A 16,649-nucleotide genomic window follows, 5' to 3' on the forward strand; every position below is an offset into this window, starting at 1 on the left:
GAATACAATTCCAAAGCACACACACACACACACACACACACACACACACACACACACACACAGCAGACATACTCTCTAGCATGTGCAGCACAGACATAGCTAAGAGCAGAGTGCAGATTTAATCAGAAGGATCAGTATTCAGAGGCTGTAGCTCAGAGAGAGAACAACACTCACATCATATTGAAATAGATACTGTTTGAGAAGATTATCAATCTACCGCTGCTCATCTCAACAGTCCTGATCTGCTGGTTGACCTTCAACCCTTGACAAGGATAATGGCATGACTGGGGCTTGCTTAAGATATGTTTAACACCTAAATAGGCATCAAAGGTGAATTTGCGTAAAACATTCCTGATGATACGCAGCCACAGATACATGCCGTTCCAGCATGACTACCTGTTTTCAATGGGACACAAAAGATAATTTTCTTCCATACAATGAAAGTCAATGAGGTGTAATAATGTTTTGCATTGTATGGATAAAAACTAATTTTGTACAATACAGCTCAAAGGTTTGGGGTCAGTAAGATTTTGTTGTGAAAGAAATGAATACTTGTGTTCACCAAGGATGCATTAAATCTATCAAAAGAGACATGTAAATGTTACAAAAGATTCTTATCTCAAATAAATGCTGTTCTTTTGAACTGTCTTTTCATCAAAGAATCCTGAAAACAAAAATGTATCAGTTTCCACAAAAATATGAAGCAGCACAACTGTTGATAACATTGATAATGGTCAGAAATGTTTCTCAAGCAGCAAATCAGCTTATTAGAATGATTTCAGAAGGATCATGTAACACTGAAGACTGGAGTAATGATGCTGAAAATTAAAAATTGCATCACAGGAATAAATTAAATGATTAACTATATTAAAATAGAAAAGAGTTATTTTCAATTCTAATAATATTTTACTAATTATAAATGACAATTTACTGAATTTCTAATCAAATGCACCTTTGGTGAGCAAAAACAACCCCAAACTTTTGAAAGGTAGTTTACATCTCTAAATTCATAAAAAAAAAAGGTAACAAGATATCTTAAATTTCAATTAAATTTCCAGTATCAGCCAATATATTGATACTGGAAATTTAATTGTGCATGCTTATTGTTTCCTATTTTTACATTTAGATTTCCGTCATCGAACGCACACTTAAAATTATTTTTAAGAACACTAATGTATTTAGTTAAATGTAATTCATCAATTACATTTGATTTTGTATACTGTAAATTTTTATTTTCCTGATTCTGATTCACTTGTAGCATTTAAATAGATTTTTAAAAATGTTTTTTGGTTTTATTTTTTTATTTTTTTTTAGACAAAATAGCATAGAATCAGCCATTTATTGTTTATTTGCCATAGTATGAACAATCACTGGCTGATCAGAATCTAACATTAAAATAAGTCGTGAAATATTGGTGCGTCCTACTCACTAGTCAACTAGTCAGTTGTTGAACAACTAGTTCAGCATGCATGTCTAACCATACCCCAACGCACATCACATGAACACAAGAATGACAACAAAACAGAAAAGAAAACCTGCAATCTTCCACCCAACAAATGAGGTTTTCTCTAGGTGTGCACTTTCCCAAGATCTCCGATATAAAACTCTATTATCTCCATTATGACCTGTAAAGCTATAATACTCTCAGTAAACGCAAGAACCGAGAGGCTGATGGGTAACAGGTCATAGAGAAAATGCATCCACCAAATCCTGATACAGCTAAAAGTCTGAGTATATGTGCTTGTGTGTGAAAATAACTATTTTACACCAGGGCCTAATGAAGTGCTTTGTCACACACACACACATATGCAGCTCATTCCGCAGCTACGGCCGCTTTGAGTAATTCTGCTTTAGGATGTGGAGCTGATGGGTGTAGACGGGGGGCCGATGGTGGAGCGGGGCTGAAATTGATTGTTCGACAAGCGGAGACGAGCAGAGAAGGGTGAGTTTCGCGCGGCGTCGTGTTCTGTCTGCGACACCACGGGGCCACGCGGCGGGGCCTCCATTTTGCTCGTAAAGAGCGCTCTTTAAACTAGCGGGGCCCCTGGGACCCTAACAGAAGGAGGGGGGGAGGAGAGAAAGAGAGAGAGAGGGCGAGAGACAAAAACAGAGAGGGCGATAGCGCGAGGGCGGGGAGGGGGGCAAACAGAGCAGCCGCTAATGAGAACGACGAGTGCGCAAACATGCATGGAAATGACTGTTATTCTGTTGATGTGCATTTAAGTGCTTTTTTACTGCCAGCCGACAAAAAGAGGGAAATAACCAGTGATGAATGTTGTCCCCGTAAAGCATTCATTTTCCAACGCGGGAGGGGAAAAAAAGAAGTAGTGAAGACGAAGGGAAAAATGTGCAGCGTTGTTACGCCCGGCAAATATATTATTTGACTTCACTCAAGTGCACTGACAGGATGGAGAGAAAGAGAGAGAGGGAAAGAGAAAGAGAGAGAGAGGATAGGCGAAATGGAGAGACTATTTGCAGTTGGTGGCGGGACAAGAGATGCCATTAAAAAGCCGTAATTACCAAATTATCCTGATTAGCCATTGGCTTGTTAACAGCAAAACCACTTATACAAGTAATAAACAAAAGTGCCATAGTTTCTATAGTTACTACAACTAATAGACTACTAGCTTTAACAGATTAAAAACCTTCAGTTTGTCGCAAACCAAGAGCAGTTGCTGAATTATCCTGACTGGTTTAAACTTGCGATGAAATGGATCTTTTATTCCTTATTGTGTATATGTTTATTCCATATAAATTAATCTGAGTGGAATTATTGGAAAACAACAATAAAGTAGGGCGGGCCTTGGCTCTATGCATCGGTTGTTGATTGGATTTTGAGATGTGGGCGTTGCACTCAAAAATGGAGGTAGTTGAATGCAAGCTTGCTGGGGTGGATTTTGTTCACAATTAACTTTTTTTATAGACTGCGATGATGCATTTCCAGTTATTACCACTGTTAATCTAGCAGTTTTTGCATTTGAATATTTTACAGATGTAATGTACACTACCAGTTGAAAGTTTGGGATCTGTAAGACTTTTTAAATATATTTGAATATCTTTTCTTCTCACCAAGGCTGAATTTGATCAAAAATACGAAACAAATTGTGAAATATTATTTCAGTTTAAAATAAGTTTTCTATTGTAATATATTTTAAAATGTAATTTATTCCTATGATGCAAAGCTGAATTTTCAGCATCATTACTCCAGTCTTCAGTGTTACATGATCCTTCAGAAATAATTCTAATATGCTGATTTGCTACTCAAGAAACATTCATTATTATTATTATCAATGCTGAAAAGCACTGCTTTCAAACTTTTGACCCGTACTGTACATTTATAACACTATACTTGGTGTTTTATTATCTTTGGAATAAATTACAGAAAACTAATTCAAAAGTGATGGCAAATTTGACATTTTTCTCTCTTCTGACCATCATAATCAATCTCTTGATAGGTTTTAAAGTCATAAAACAATATCATGGATTTTAATTTGCTATTAGGGCAAAGTTATATTTGTTATAGTTTCCGTTCACTTTCCATTGAAGTTTACACAACTATGACTAAATACTAAAAAGTAAAGTCTTTTGACCAGTTACCATGGTGTATTATATAGAAATTATGTACTAAAAATCACAGGTATTGATGCTTCATTGCATGTTATTGTACTAATTTGGTACAACTGGTGAATAATTCCACTATCATCAATGACCCTGAAGTGCGACCTAAAATCTGCTGTAAATATCAAAACAATGCGAAAAACAACTAAAGAACAAACCTGGTTGAATTTTAAACTAAATTAAAAGTTAATAAGACTGATTTGAGAAAGAAATTAAAAAGGGAAGTGTCTGTAGTGAGGTACAAGTCTCTTTGGCTTTTCCTCTGACCTGCTGTGGTGCTGATAACGGCCTCACTCCACTGTTCTGCGCTGGACACGGAGAATGAGCGCTGGTGCATCCCCTCTTTACTAGTGCCCAAAGCCCCGCCGGCCGCCGAGCCCCCGGACTGCAGGGAACTGCTGCTGTTAGAGTGAGGAGTGCCTGCAAGACGAGAGGAGAGAGACAGATTCAGTTAGAGAGACGTTTAAATCACATTTCACAGACCTTTGTGTGTATATGAGTACAGAGTAGTACCTTAAATGTACATATTAGCACCAAAAGTATATATAGTTCACTCAGGAAAAAGGTTTAAAAAAAAAAAAAAAAACCTGTCACTGGGGCAGTACCCTTTGAAAATGTACTAATATGTAAACTTTAGGTACTAACTTGAAACTTTAAATATTAACACGTACTAAAAGGGTACCGCCCCAGTGACTGCTTTTGTACTTTTTTTTTCTGACAGTGTAATTGATCCATTCTCGCTACTACAGTATCTTTATCAGTAAATGTGGCAATAAGGCCAAAACAATCATGTACCATGATGTTCCAATGTATGCAAGTATTCCTGCTAGCAACGACAAGGTTATGGGTTCGATTCCCAGGGAATGCATGAACTGATAAAATGTATAACTTGAATACAATGCAAGTCACTTTGAGATAAATGCGTCTGCTAATTGTAAATGTTTACTGTAATACTAAATGACTACCATATTCATTCACCATGGTATTTACATGACACCACAAGGTATTTCAAGGAATTATTGTAGTTTATAATTAGCTAATCGATTTAAAGGGATAGTTCACAGTTGAGGGTAGCCATTGACTTCCACATTATATATTTTTTTCTATGCTATGGAAGCCAATGGGTACCGTCAGTGTTTGGTCACCAAAATATCTTCTTTTGTGCTCAGCAGAAGAAAGAAACTCATACAGGTTTGGAACAATATGAGGGCATGTAAATGACAGAATTTAAATTTTTGGGTGAACAATCCCTTTTACAAAAATCCACCAGTTTCTGCCCAAAACACCATGGTTACTTCAGTTTCTGTAAATGTAAATCATACTTTTTATCACAAAAAGTCAAAATTACCAAAGTAAGTGTAAAAGAAAATTATAGTAGGCTAAAACTATGTTTTAGTCATTACTAAAACCTGAAGCCAATCAGCAAACACAATCTCAGAACCAGCATTTTCCTATAGACAAGATGAGAACCATAAAGTATGAAACATACGCAGGACTAGGCAAGGCAAGTTTTCGTATCTCATCACCTCACTCGTCTCTCTGTGCTACATGAACAGTCAGCGCCTCACCCTGTCTCCCTACCCTGCTCCCTCTGCGTTTCTGCCACTAATTAGCCCTTAATTAACAAGATACACTCGGAACGGTAATTAGCTCTTCCCCACTCTCCGCCTGACACATCCATCTCTCCCGGCGGCTGTGCTGACGGCCCTCCCTGGCTTCAATCAGCGGATTCACTGGCCCGGCCGTGTCGCATGGGGTCCTTTCCTCCTGTTCCTGAAAAACTGGCGCCCTGCTTGATAGAGACGACGGCTTATATTTAAATCTCCACATTGGAGGCTCAAGGTCAGGTTCGGATGGATACCTATGTAATGATTTTTTTCTTGTCTGTTTCTTCTTTAAGATCCAACATCGTTTGCGCTCGGCTCATTTTCAAATTGGTTTCATATTGCCGTTAGCCTATTCTTACTAAAATGTTTAAAAAACAGCACATTACTAAAATTACATTTTGTAATGTGCTGTTTATATGCTTCGGTTGTTCCCGAGGCTTTAAAGAAAGAGTAGATATATGATTTTTGTCTATGCATTGGAAGGATTTCTTAAGCGCTAACGTAAACTGTATCACAAAATCCATTTAAAAGTTTTACCCACATGCACATCAACAAAAAACTTGAAAAGCACACAGAAAACATTGATATTTTATTTACTAGGCTCTAATGCATTTCACAGTGGGACTAAACTTTTCTCTGTTGTTTTTCGCTTTATGCAATTTTGCCTTTTTCTCCGACACGTTTCCTTCGCTCCCCTCCCTCGGCAGCGCTGATTTGGAGCATGCTAATTTAGCAAGTACTCCACAGCGTGAGGTTGAAGCTCTATCGCTCTCTCCCTGCAAGAGACGCCCTTCCCCTATGGGGACCGCAAGATTAATATTCTCGCACCCAACAAGATAATTACTGATACTAATTAGACATGATTATGTGAATTTGATACACTTATTACTCTCGCTAATGGTTAGGACGCATTAGGCTAACAAGAGTCTGTTCTTCGCAGTTTACTTTGGTGCCTGGCAAAAAAGCGCCTTGACACAATCAGTAGTAATTCGTGAGTAATTGAAAGAATAGAGGGTTATTCTTATATTTGTCTGTTCTGAGACATGTAATCACACCAGTATTGTTGAAGAGAAGATTTTATTAATTCTGTCATAATATTGCCACTGACTAGATCCCTCACCAACGAATTAAATAAGACGCCGCTATTACTTGGATCAATGCTGTACGATATTGGCATCCTGCAGAAGAGGTCATTATTAGGGATGCACGATATGAAAAATTTTAACCGATACGATAACCGATAATTAAGTCCTTCTCATGGCCGATACCGATAAATTCACATTTTTATATTGTAATTTTCATATAATCTGCAGTTTGTGCACCCAGGAGAATACAAAATCTAAGATTCACTGATTAAACTGGTATTTTAGTAGCTCTGGCCTAACTATAGCAAACATCAGTCCTGACTCTTCAAATGTTTTTTATTTTTTGTGTAAGGCACCACAATACTTTGTAACAGAAATGGTTTAACAGAATTATGACAGAACTATGGTTTATCTGCACTTAACAACTCATTAACAACAAATTTATATTTAAATATTTCATGCATAAAGAAATACATCTATTCAACGTTTTTAGTGCACGAGGATGAGAAAGTTATATAGTCTTTAAGCAGTGTTGGGAGTAAGGCGTTACAAAAGTAATAACGTATTACTTTTTGCTGTACCGCAGTAGTGTAAGGCATTACTAATCAATTTTCAGTAATATTTTACTCGGTACATATTCAGTAATGCTTGCATTACAACACACTTTTAGCCCCCAATTATTATTATTATTATTTTAAATTTAATTTAAATTCGGGCTCCTTATGTCCCTAGGGCCGGGCTTCGGGCCAGTTTTAACGTCATAGTTCAGACGCGGGCCGGGCCTCGGGCCTGTTTTAGGCTTCTCCTTATCTTTATATTTTAGACATCCATCAATTATTGATGAAAAAAATTGCCGAGCTGGTGGAAACAACATTCGTTTCTTCGAACAAAGTTTGTTTTTATTTATTTCGTTAAGTAGCTATTTAAAGCTTTCTTTAGATATATTTATGTCTGTAAGGCATGCATTTCGGTTCATTTTTGTGAACGAACGACAGTCGCGCATCACAGATCAGATTTCATTTTATCACATGAGGAGAGTGAGTCGAGCTGACTGACAAGAGTGAAGTGAAAAAGACAAGACGATGGCAGAAGAGTTTCAAAACGAAATGTAAAAGCGCCTGTTTTAAAAATATTTTTGGATAGAAAAGCCTGTTGACCTGCCATTTATCTAAGGTGATATTGGAAGGTCTATTTATTTATTTATTTTTTAAACATTCGTTTCTCATTTAGCCTATTTGGTTCCACAGTATTTGCTGATTTTTATTTTATTCAAACTGTGATATTTTTCCCATTATTTTACATCAAGGTGTATGCAGTCCGTGCCTCAAAACTTTCCATCTCACTAATAAACGTTCTACGTTTTATAATTATTTGTTCCTCGGTCTTTACTGATTTTCAGTTTTGTATAGGCCTACCATGCATATTTAAAATTTGTAAGTTATCTGTTATTTTATATTAGGCATATAGCATGGTGCATTTTTATTCGTTTTGTTAATAAAAGTTAGCTATATGTTCTATGTTGTATGTTGTAATTGATGCCAAATTGCCGTTAATTTAAAAGTGAAAATAAAATACGCACGGTGCTTTTACAAGCTATTTAAGCAAAGGAAAGTGAGAAAACTCAAGCGAACTAAAATCAAACAACTGCTTGACGCCGAATTGCCACTAATTTAAAAGTGAAAATAAAACGCGCACAGAGCTTAGAGTATTTAAAACCGAAGGAAAGCGAGGAAAAGAGAGAAGACTCAAACGACGTCCACCCCCCATCCATTAAGAGCCGGGGGTGAAAACTTTTTGAATTTGAAGATCAAGGTAAATTGTACTTAATTTGTCTTCCAGGAAACATGCAAGTAGCTTCTGTTGCTTCCGAAGGGCAGTACTAAATGGAAAAAAAAATTATATTTCTACAAAATAAGAAAAATTTGGACATCTTCATTCTGTTCAAAAGTTTTCACCCCCGGCTCTTAATGCATCGTGTTTCCTTCTGGAGCATCAGTGAATGTTTGAACCTTTTTTAATTGTTGTGTTTGAGTCCCTCAATCATCCTCAGTGTGAAAAGGTGGATCTCTAAATCATACAGTCACTGCTGGAAAGGGTTCAAATATACAAAAGATGCTGGAAAACTGAAGATTCTGCAGGACCTGGAGGATTTTTCTGAAGAGCAGTGCTCAGTTTAACTGTTCAGAACAAACAAGGGACTCATGAACAACCATCACAAAACAAAAACACAGTCGTAGATCATCCAGGTAACCACACACAGTATTAAGAAGCAAGGGTTCCCAAACTTTTGAATGTGGTTATTTTAATAATTTCAGCAATTTTTTTTGTCTTGTGGACTATATGTAAACATCTTTTATTGAAAATATCTTACTCAGGACAGTACTAAATAAAAAATAACATGCATTTTGCATGATCTCGCTTATTTTGTTAAAATTATTCACATTTTCTGCAAGGGGTTCCCAAACTTTCGCATGCAACTGTATGCATGTATATATATATATAAATATAAAATGCTCTCTCTCTCTCTATATATATATATATATATATATATATATATATATATATATATATATAACTATATAAATATAAAATGCTATATATATATATATATATATATATATATATATATATATATATATATATATATATATAACTATATAAATATAAAATGCTATATATATATATATATATATATATATATATATATATATATATATATATATATATATATATATATATATATATATATATATATACACATATATATATATATATATATATATATATACATATATATATATATACACATATATATATATATATATATATACACATATATATATATATATATATAAATATATATATATATATATATATATCAAATGCTCTCTCTCTCTCTATATATATATATATATATATATATATATATATATATATATATATATATATATATATATATATATATATATAGAGATAAATAGATAATTTATATATTTAAAAAATGTAAATTATATATATTTTATATATATATAAAATACTTAAATTATCAGCATTTAATTTACATTTTTTAAATATATAAATTATCTGCTTAAATCATAATATAGTAGAATATCTTTTTATATTTTTATATACTGTTTATATCAACTTACATGCAAGCATACAAATATCTATATCTCCCTGTTTGCATGATAGAGCTAGTTTTGAACTAGTTATAAAAAATAATATAATTCTAATATAATATTACAATAATATAACATAACATAACATTATATTATATAATATTGTAATATTATAATAAAGTATACTAAACGAAACAACAGTCCAATATTCCTTTGCTCCAAAACAACTTCTTAAGGACATAATGTCACATGATTGTATTGTGTTCTCTCTGTCTTGGCTGGTAAAAAAAAAAAGACAAAAAAAAAGACAAAATAAGCCCCTAACCATGCCTCATCTCCATCAAGAATTCAACAATCATCACTAATTGTCAAATTTGATGCTAATGATTGATGAATTAAACATGTCTCCATCAATTAGTCCCCAGAGAACAATTCTGCATAAAAAAGGGGATAATGCAATTACAATGTGGAGAAAATCAGAGGAGAGCGCAGGGCAAAGACTGTACACGAGATCTCCTGCCACTTCACACAGTCGCACAGAGTCACACAGAGCTAGAGGTGACCATGAGGGGCAAACTCTCACAAACACACAGTCAAAAGTCTCTGGGACGTTTTCAAAACTCTGTTTATTTGAACGGTTCTGACTGAAGGGAAACCTGTTTGGAAATAATCATTAGTGCATTAGTGATTTTATAGACTTGCAACCACATAGCAACGACCTGGCAACCACACACAACACTAAAGCATCACGGTACTGACTATAGCACATACATTTAATACATTTTAAATATACACATTTATTGTACTGTTAAGATTTAATATATTATAAATACATAAATTATATCATTAACATTTTTGGAATTTATGTATTTACAATATATATTATAATATGCATTATCCCTCATATATTTTCATTATATTATAATATTATGTATTTATAATATGAAATCACAAATATAATATTTATGTAATTTATGTATTTAAAATACAATTAATATTACTATTAATATTATGTCATAATTATATAAAATCTATCTATTTAAATATATAAAGTCCCAAATGACGCACTATACACTATGTACTTATGTACTCAACCATGTAGTGTATGAATTTTATAAGGTTATTTTATCATTAATATTCGAAATCTGATAGCTCCTTCCTCTTCATGACGTAATAAAGCTGCGACAGTTGAATGCATGAAGTGTCCAAAATTCCATACTTCTTTTTTCAGTTATTTAAGTGCATCATCCAGGTATATATCTATCGATCGTCCACACATCCATCCGTCTGTCCATCCATCCATCTATCAAAATGTAATTTACTGTATATCCTTATGATATTAATAGTATATTTAATAATATATTATAAGATTATGTACTTAGAAATTACATGTCTTAAATAGGATCTATCTTTAAAAAATGTTATTAAATATAAAAATATAAACATATAGGCCTCGTCTGTGAAACTAGGAAATAAAGTAGCTATCTGTCTACCAAAAATGTAATTTATGTATTTATAATATAATGTATTATATTTTTAAGTTATACATTATAATATATTTATAATACATAAATATTATCGTATCACTAATATTTTTTTCTTCAAAGAACATGATCAAGTTATTTTTGCAGTTCTGTTTGGTGCTTCTAGTGTCAAAGAACATGTACTGTACACCTTTAAAAACAAATGTTTCACTAAACTTGATAATTATGTGCTTTAACGGTTCTGTTTTGCATGCATGTACAAACGGTCAAATCATTATTAGATAGTATAGAAAAAACACCCAAATCTCCTTTGCTCTTTTCTTGCAATCCGTACATGCTATTAGGCTAAGTATTAGGGTCCTAGCAAAGGGAGGCCTGAGGTTGTGGTGTTAAGTAGTGGCGATGGATTAGCAGGGGGTGGCGATGATTTCTCCTCATCTCTCCTCGTTTCTCTCGCCGAGCGCTGTCAGATGGCTGATGAGCCGTGGAGCGAGCCCTGACCCTCTGAGCCACCGCTGCCATTATATACAAGTGCGGAGATAATGAAGCATCCATGCTAATGTGGAGGAGAGGGCGGGGGAGGGGTCAGGGTGGATGGGGGGCCGTTAGATCATCTGCTCTTCAGGTCCAGGCGAAACTGCACCGAGACGCCCTTACAAACTGACAGCTGCCTGGATGAACCGCCTCCGAGTGGATTTCTGCCGCTTGGAAAGACGTACGGATTACATTGTGTCCATTTGCGTAAACTGCAATGATCTCAACATTCCAAATACGGCAGGTCTGACGGAAATGACAACAACCAATAAACCGATATCTCCAGCCACAACTTTGAGAGCGTATGACTCGAGCTCATCGAACGCAGAAATGGCGTCCATTCGATTTCAAGCGGTGTATTGGATAATAAGCATCTGAAAGTGTTTTAGAAAGACTTGCGACGTACAAAACATCTTATTTCCTTCTCACATATAAAAGAGCATCCGAAATGATTGTGCCATTATTGAAAGAGACTGTCATGAGACTAACGTATGTGGTAAAGTGTCGTTAAAGGAGACTCAATCATAAAAATGCTGGATGAGGACATTTATACACACAAACACATCAACATTGTTCCTTTAGAGGGATCTGGGATTGACTTCAGGTTTGGAGTTGGAAAATTTGGTTGATGCTGATGTGGATGGCTAGATAGAAGGGTGGCCATTATAATACGGATATATATATATATCGTATAAAAAAGATGTATATTCTCACAGTTCTTACTAAGCTGTAGTGGTCAGGAGTTTTTCAACTGCCAAAGCATTTTAAAGGGGTGGTTGATTGCGATTTCACTTTTTTCATTTTAAATAGTGTGTAATGTTGCTGTTGGTGCATGAACAGTATCTGCAAAGTTGCTGCGCTGAAAGTTCAATGCCTACAAAAACGACTCAAATGGGACTACAACGAGATACTTCCTGGGTTTCATACGTAACAAACCCATAAATTTACATCAACCCTCCCTCCGGAACATGCAAAAAAGGGGGCAAGGCCATGTTCTGCGGCTTTGTCGAAGAGGAAGAGTTATAGTGGAGAGCTGTAGCCATGCCATCGAAAGTGTGTTATTTTCACCCAGCTGTCAGGTCTTCTGTATTCGGGCTTCCTACGGATGCTGTAGTTCATCAACAATGGTTAAAATTTATGTTTGATGATTATGTTCCTGACAATTACAATCGTAACTTAGCTCTCTGTGCTGCGCATTTTACAGAAGACAGCTTCCAGAATCTACACGAGTCCAATGCCGGATTCAACCAGAACCTATCACTAAAACATGGAGCAGTTCCAACTTTAAAACCAGAGGCAGCAGTTGTTGGGCCACAACCTGTAAGTAAGATTTAATCATTTTAAATGTATTTGCATGTATAATTTCATTTACCATTCAGAAACGTTTTGTAAGAGCCATGTATGCGGAGGTTCTGCTTGAGTCTCTTCATTACCGCTTTCTGGGTCTGATTCTGGCTCAAACTGATACGGCAATATTGACACCATTATTTACATTTGACATGCACATGCAACTGTCGCCCGTAAAGGTAATGGGCGTGAAGTTTCCGTTCAATGTGCAGTACACAGTTTAGCCAATCACAACACACCGGCCCAACTAACCAATCAGAGCCCATTGCCTGTTTCTGAGGGAGTGGTTTCATAGAATCAGGAAGTCAACCGGTCGTTCAAATGACAGAGGAGAAAGCGGCTTACAATAAAGGTGAAATTTATGAAAAATAAGGCGTTTTTTAACAAGACATGTTATATTGCACCCCATAAACACAATCAAGCAAAGAAAAATGGCAGTAAACCACCCCTTTAAACTTGCTCAATTTTGTATACAAGTACTTTTTAAACTGCGTTTTAGTAACTACAAAAGTAAGATAAGTTAGTGATCTGTTAGATACAAGTGCCATTTGCATTTACCTCAACCAACTGCACAAAGAAAATTACAGTAAAATTTCTGAAAGTCATCAAAAAAAAAAAAAAACATTGCTTAAAGTATTATAAAACTGATTATTTGCGCTATTAAATTGTAAAAAGTACATTTCAAATGTTGCCTACACATGGCAGAATGAACACTTCTTTAAATTTGCAATTGAACTTTTATCAATAAAATATTAGAAGATTTATCAGCCTCTCTTTAAAATTCTTGAAAAAAATTAATAAAATAAAATAAAAATGTGAAAACAGAAAATATTCACTATTTGATGACAAAGTTGCCAGTATATTTAAAACCGACGAGAAAAACCTGTTCTGTTCACCCAAATTAACAGTTTCAGCCAATATACAATCATCTCTAAAATAACCAAATATCAGCTGATTTATTGGGTTATTGCAATTTAAATAAAATAATAATAAAATAAATAACGAAAACATGCACTATTTATCAACAAAGATGCAATTGGATTTAAAAACTAACATACAGTTGTGGTCAGAATTATTGGCACCCTTGGCAAATATGATCAAAGGCGGCTGTGATAATTAATCTGCATTGTTAATCCTTTTGATCTTTTGTTTAAAAAAAAAATTCACAAAAATCTAACCTTTCATTGGATAATAAGAATTTAAAATGGGAGGAAATATCATTATGAAATAAATGTTTTTCTCTAATACACATTGGACACAATTAACGGCACCCTTTTATTCAATACTTTTTGAAACCTCCATTTGCCAGTTTAACAGCTCTAAATGTTCTCCTATAATGCCTGATGAGGTTAGAGAACACCTGACAAGAGATCAGAGTCCATTCCTTCATCCAGAATCACTCCAGACCCTTTAGATTCCCAGCTCCATGATGGTGCTTCTTCTCTTCAGTTCACCTCACTCATTTTCTACAGGGTTCAGGTCAGAGGACTGGAATGGCCAGCAGAAGCTTGGTTTTGTGCTCAGTGACACATTTTTGTTTTTGAGGTTTGTGTTTGGATTATTGTCCGGTTGGAAGATCCAAACATGGCCCATTATAAGATTTCTAACAGAGTCAGTCACTTATTGATTTTTTATCTGTTGGTATTTGATAGAATCCATGATGCCATGTTGATTGGAAATTCTTAATTATTGCCCTGATGGTGGAAATGGGAATTTTCACTGCTCTAGCCCTTTTCTTAAAGCCACCACTTCACTAATTTGTGAAGCTCAATTATTTTCTGTTTGTTTTCTGTTTTCAATAAATCAGCTGATATTTTGTTATTTTAGAACTGATCACATTTGCTGAAACTGTTGGTTTGAGAAAAACATTTATTTCATTATGATATTTCCCCCCATTTTAAATTCTTATTATCCAACGAAAGGTTAGATTTTTGTGATTTTTTTTAATAAAAGATCAAAAGGATTAACAATGCAGATTAATTTTCACAGCCTTCTTTGATCATATTTACCAAGGGTGCCAATAATTCTGACCACTACTGTATGATGTAAAACAATCCTCTTATGTTCAGCCAAATTCACAGATATCAAACAATGTGATCACCTCTAAAACAACCAAATATCTACTAATTTATTGGATTATCACAACAAAAATTCAAGAAAAATTAAAAAAAATTATTTAAAACAGACTACCCACTGACAAAACTGCCAGTAGATTAAAAAAACAAAAAACACTGACAAATGGCGGGAAAAACCTCTTTTGTTTAGCCAACTGTGCAGTTATTGGCCAATACAATCATCTCTAAAATAACCAAATACAAGCAGATTCAATTGTTTATCAGGTCTAAATATGGAAAACATTCTAAAAAAATAATTTGAAAACAGACAAGCATGTACTATCCACTGACAAAGCTACAGATAAATTTAAAAACTAACAAATCACAGGAAAAATTCCTCTATTCAGCCAAATTTTCTCATTGCATTCACATGTATCCGCTAGGGCTGTGCACTTAATGGAAAAACTGTTTCGATTGCGATTTGGCCTCCAACGATTATGAAAATACAATAATTGAGATAAAATGATTATTGCGCCCCGTTCCGCCCCCTTTCCAGTGGTGTGCTTTCGTTCCTCCATAATAGCCCAATTTCACGTGTAAATGAATAAAATCATGTATTGTGACTTTTGTAAACTGGGACCTGCTGATTTATTGAAGTATATTCGATTTATTCATGTTTATAAAAGCATGAAAGAGAACTTGCGCTTCCTCAGAAGGATTTCTGTGATGCGCTTAGAGACCGAACAACACGGACATGCAAAGTCGTCTTTTAGCTCAAGGTGCGTGGCTAGACGGTCAAATGTGTTAAAATGCGCCGCTTAGTGACTTAGGTTTACTTAGTGACGTAAACCTTTGTCGGTCATGTTATAAATGAACGTAAAGAGTTGAGAATGAAAATACACGTGCGACTCTTAAAGTGACAGCGGGTTATATTCCTGCTGCTGACTGTGTGCTTAATATTAATCAAACAAAAAAGACAAATTCAAAAATCACACACTGCTCTCGAGTGAAGGACTTTTGTAGCTTTAATAAGAAACAAAGAAAATTTCATTCTTAAGGTCATTGCACACTGAGATGTTGAAAAATAAATACGACCTCACGTTGTGTCAATCATGTTTACACACTGCCTCCGAAACTTTCGTCCGTCATAAAAAAAATTCGGATCAGGTTCGATTTTCTGCATTTTCGCATCCGTAGCATGCATTTTGATAGGAAAGGATGACGAATACGAAAAAACGGAAAAATGCACGTGAAAATTTCAGACTCAGTGTGCAATGGCCTTTACAGTGAAGACTATGCGGTTTTATTTTACATTTGATTATTCATCATCTGTCGTAGGCTGTTAACTGCTCGAGACTTGCATAAAACAAAACCTTAAAGCACAGTTTGTTTCATTTGTATCTTTTTATGCTATTGTATTAGTTCTTTGCTTTTTTTTGATTACTGACAGTTTAATTATTTTCAGTAATTGAGGACTTTTTTGGTTTGTCTGTTACTAATAGTTACCTAGCCTACTCTGTGGTATTGAGAATTGTGAAATTTTGCTGGTCTCTACAAGGTAGATGCCATAGCAACCTTATTTACAGGAAATGTATATCTGATATGTATTATTATCTTTAAATAAATCACACATATAAAGTTGATCATATTGCTCACTCATAATCGTGATTACAATATTGACCAAAATAATCGTGATTATAATTTTTGCCATAATCGAGCTGACCTAATTGCGACCATCTCAAGATGACTGAATATCGCATATATATCAGTCTAATCACTGCACAAGGTACATCTTAGTTCA

General features: G+C 34.7%; 1 protein-coding gene across 2 annotated transcripts in view; it reads right to left on the reverse strand.

The window, feature by feature from the left end:
- Positions 1-16,649, reverse strand: part of LOC306863316 (arf-GAP with GTPase, ANK repeat and PH domain-containing protein 3-like) — a gene marked incomplete at its 5' end in the record, with an annotated part of 172,460 nt that overhangs the window by 43,050 nt on the left and 112,761 nt on the right. For both annotated transcript variants that reach the window (XM_079406570.1, XM_079406569.1), the window contains one exon: positions 3,886-4,038. In XM_079406570.1, the coding sequence (XP_079262696.1) occupies positions 3,886-4,038 (153 nt within the window). The remainder of the gene's footprint in view (positions 1-3,885; positions 4,039-16,649) is intronic.

The sequence above is a fragment of the Barbus barbus genome, assembly GCF_936440315.1.
Source record: "Barbus barbus genome assembly, chromosome: 44".
NCBI classification, from domain to species: Eukaryota; Metazoa; Chordata; class Actinopteri; order Cypriniformes; family Cyprinidae; genus Barbus; species Barbus barbus.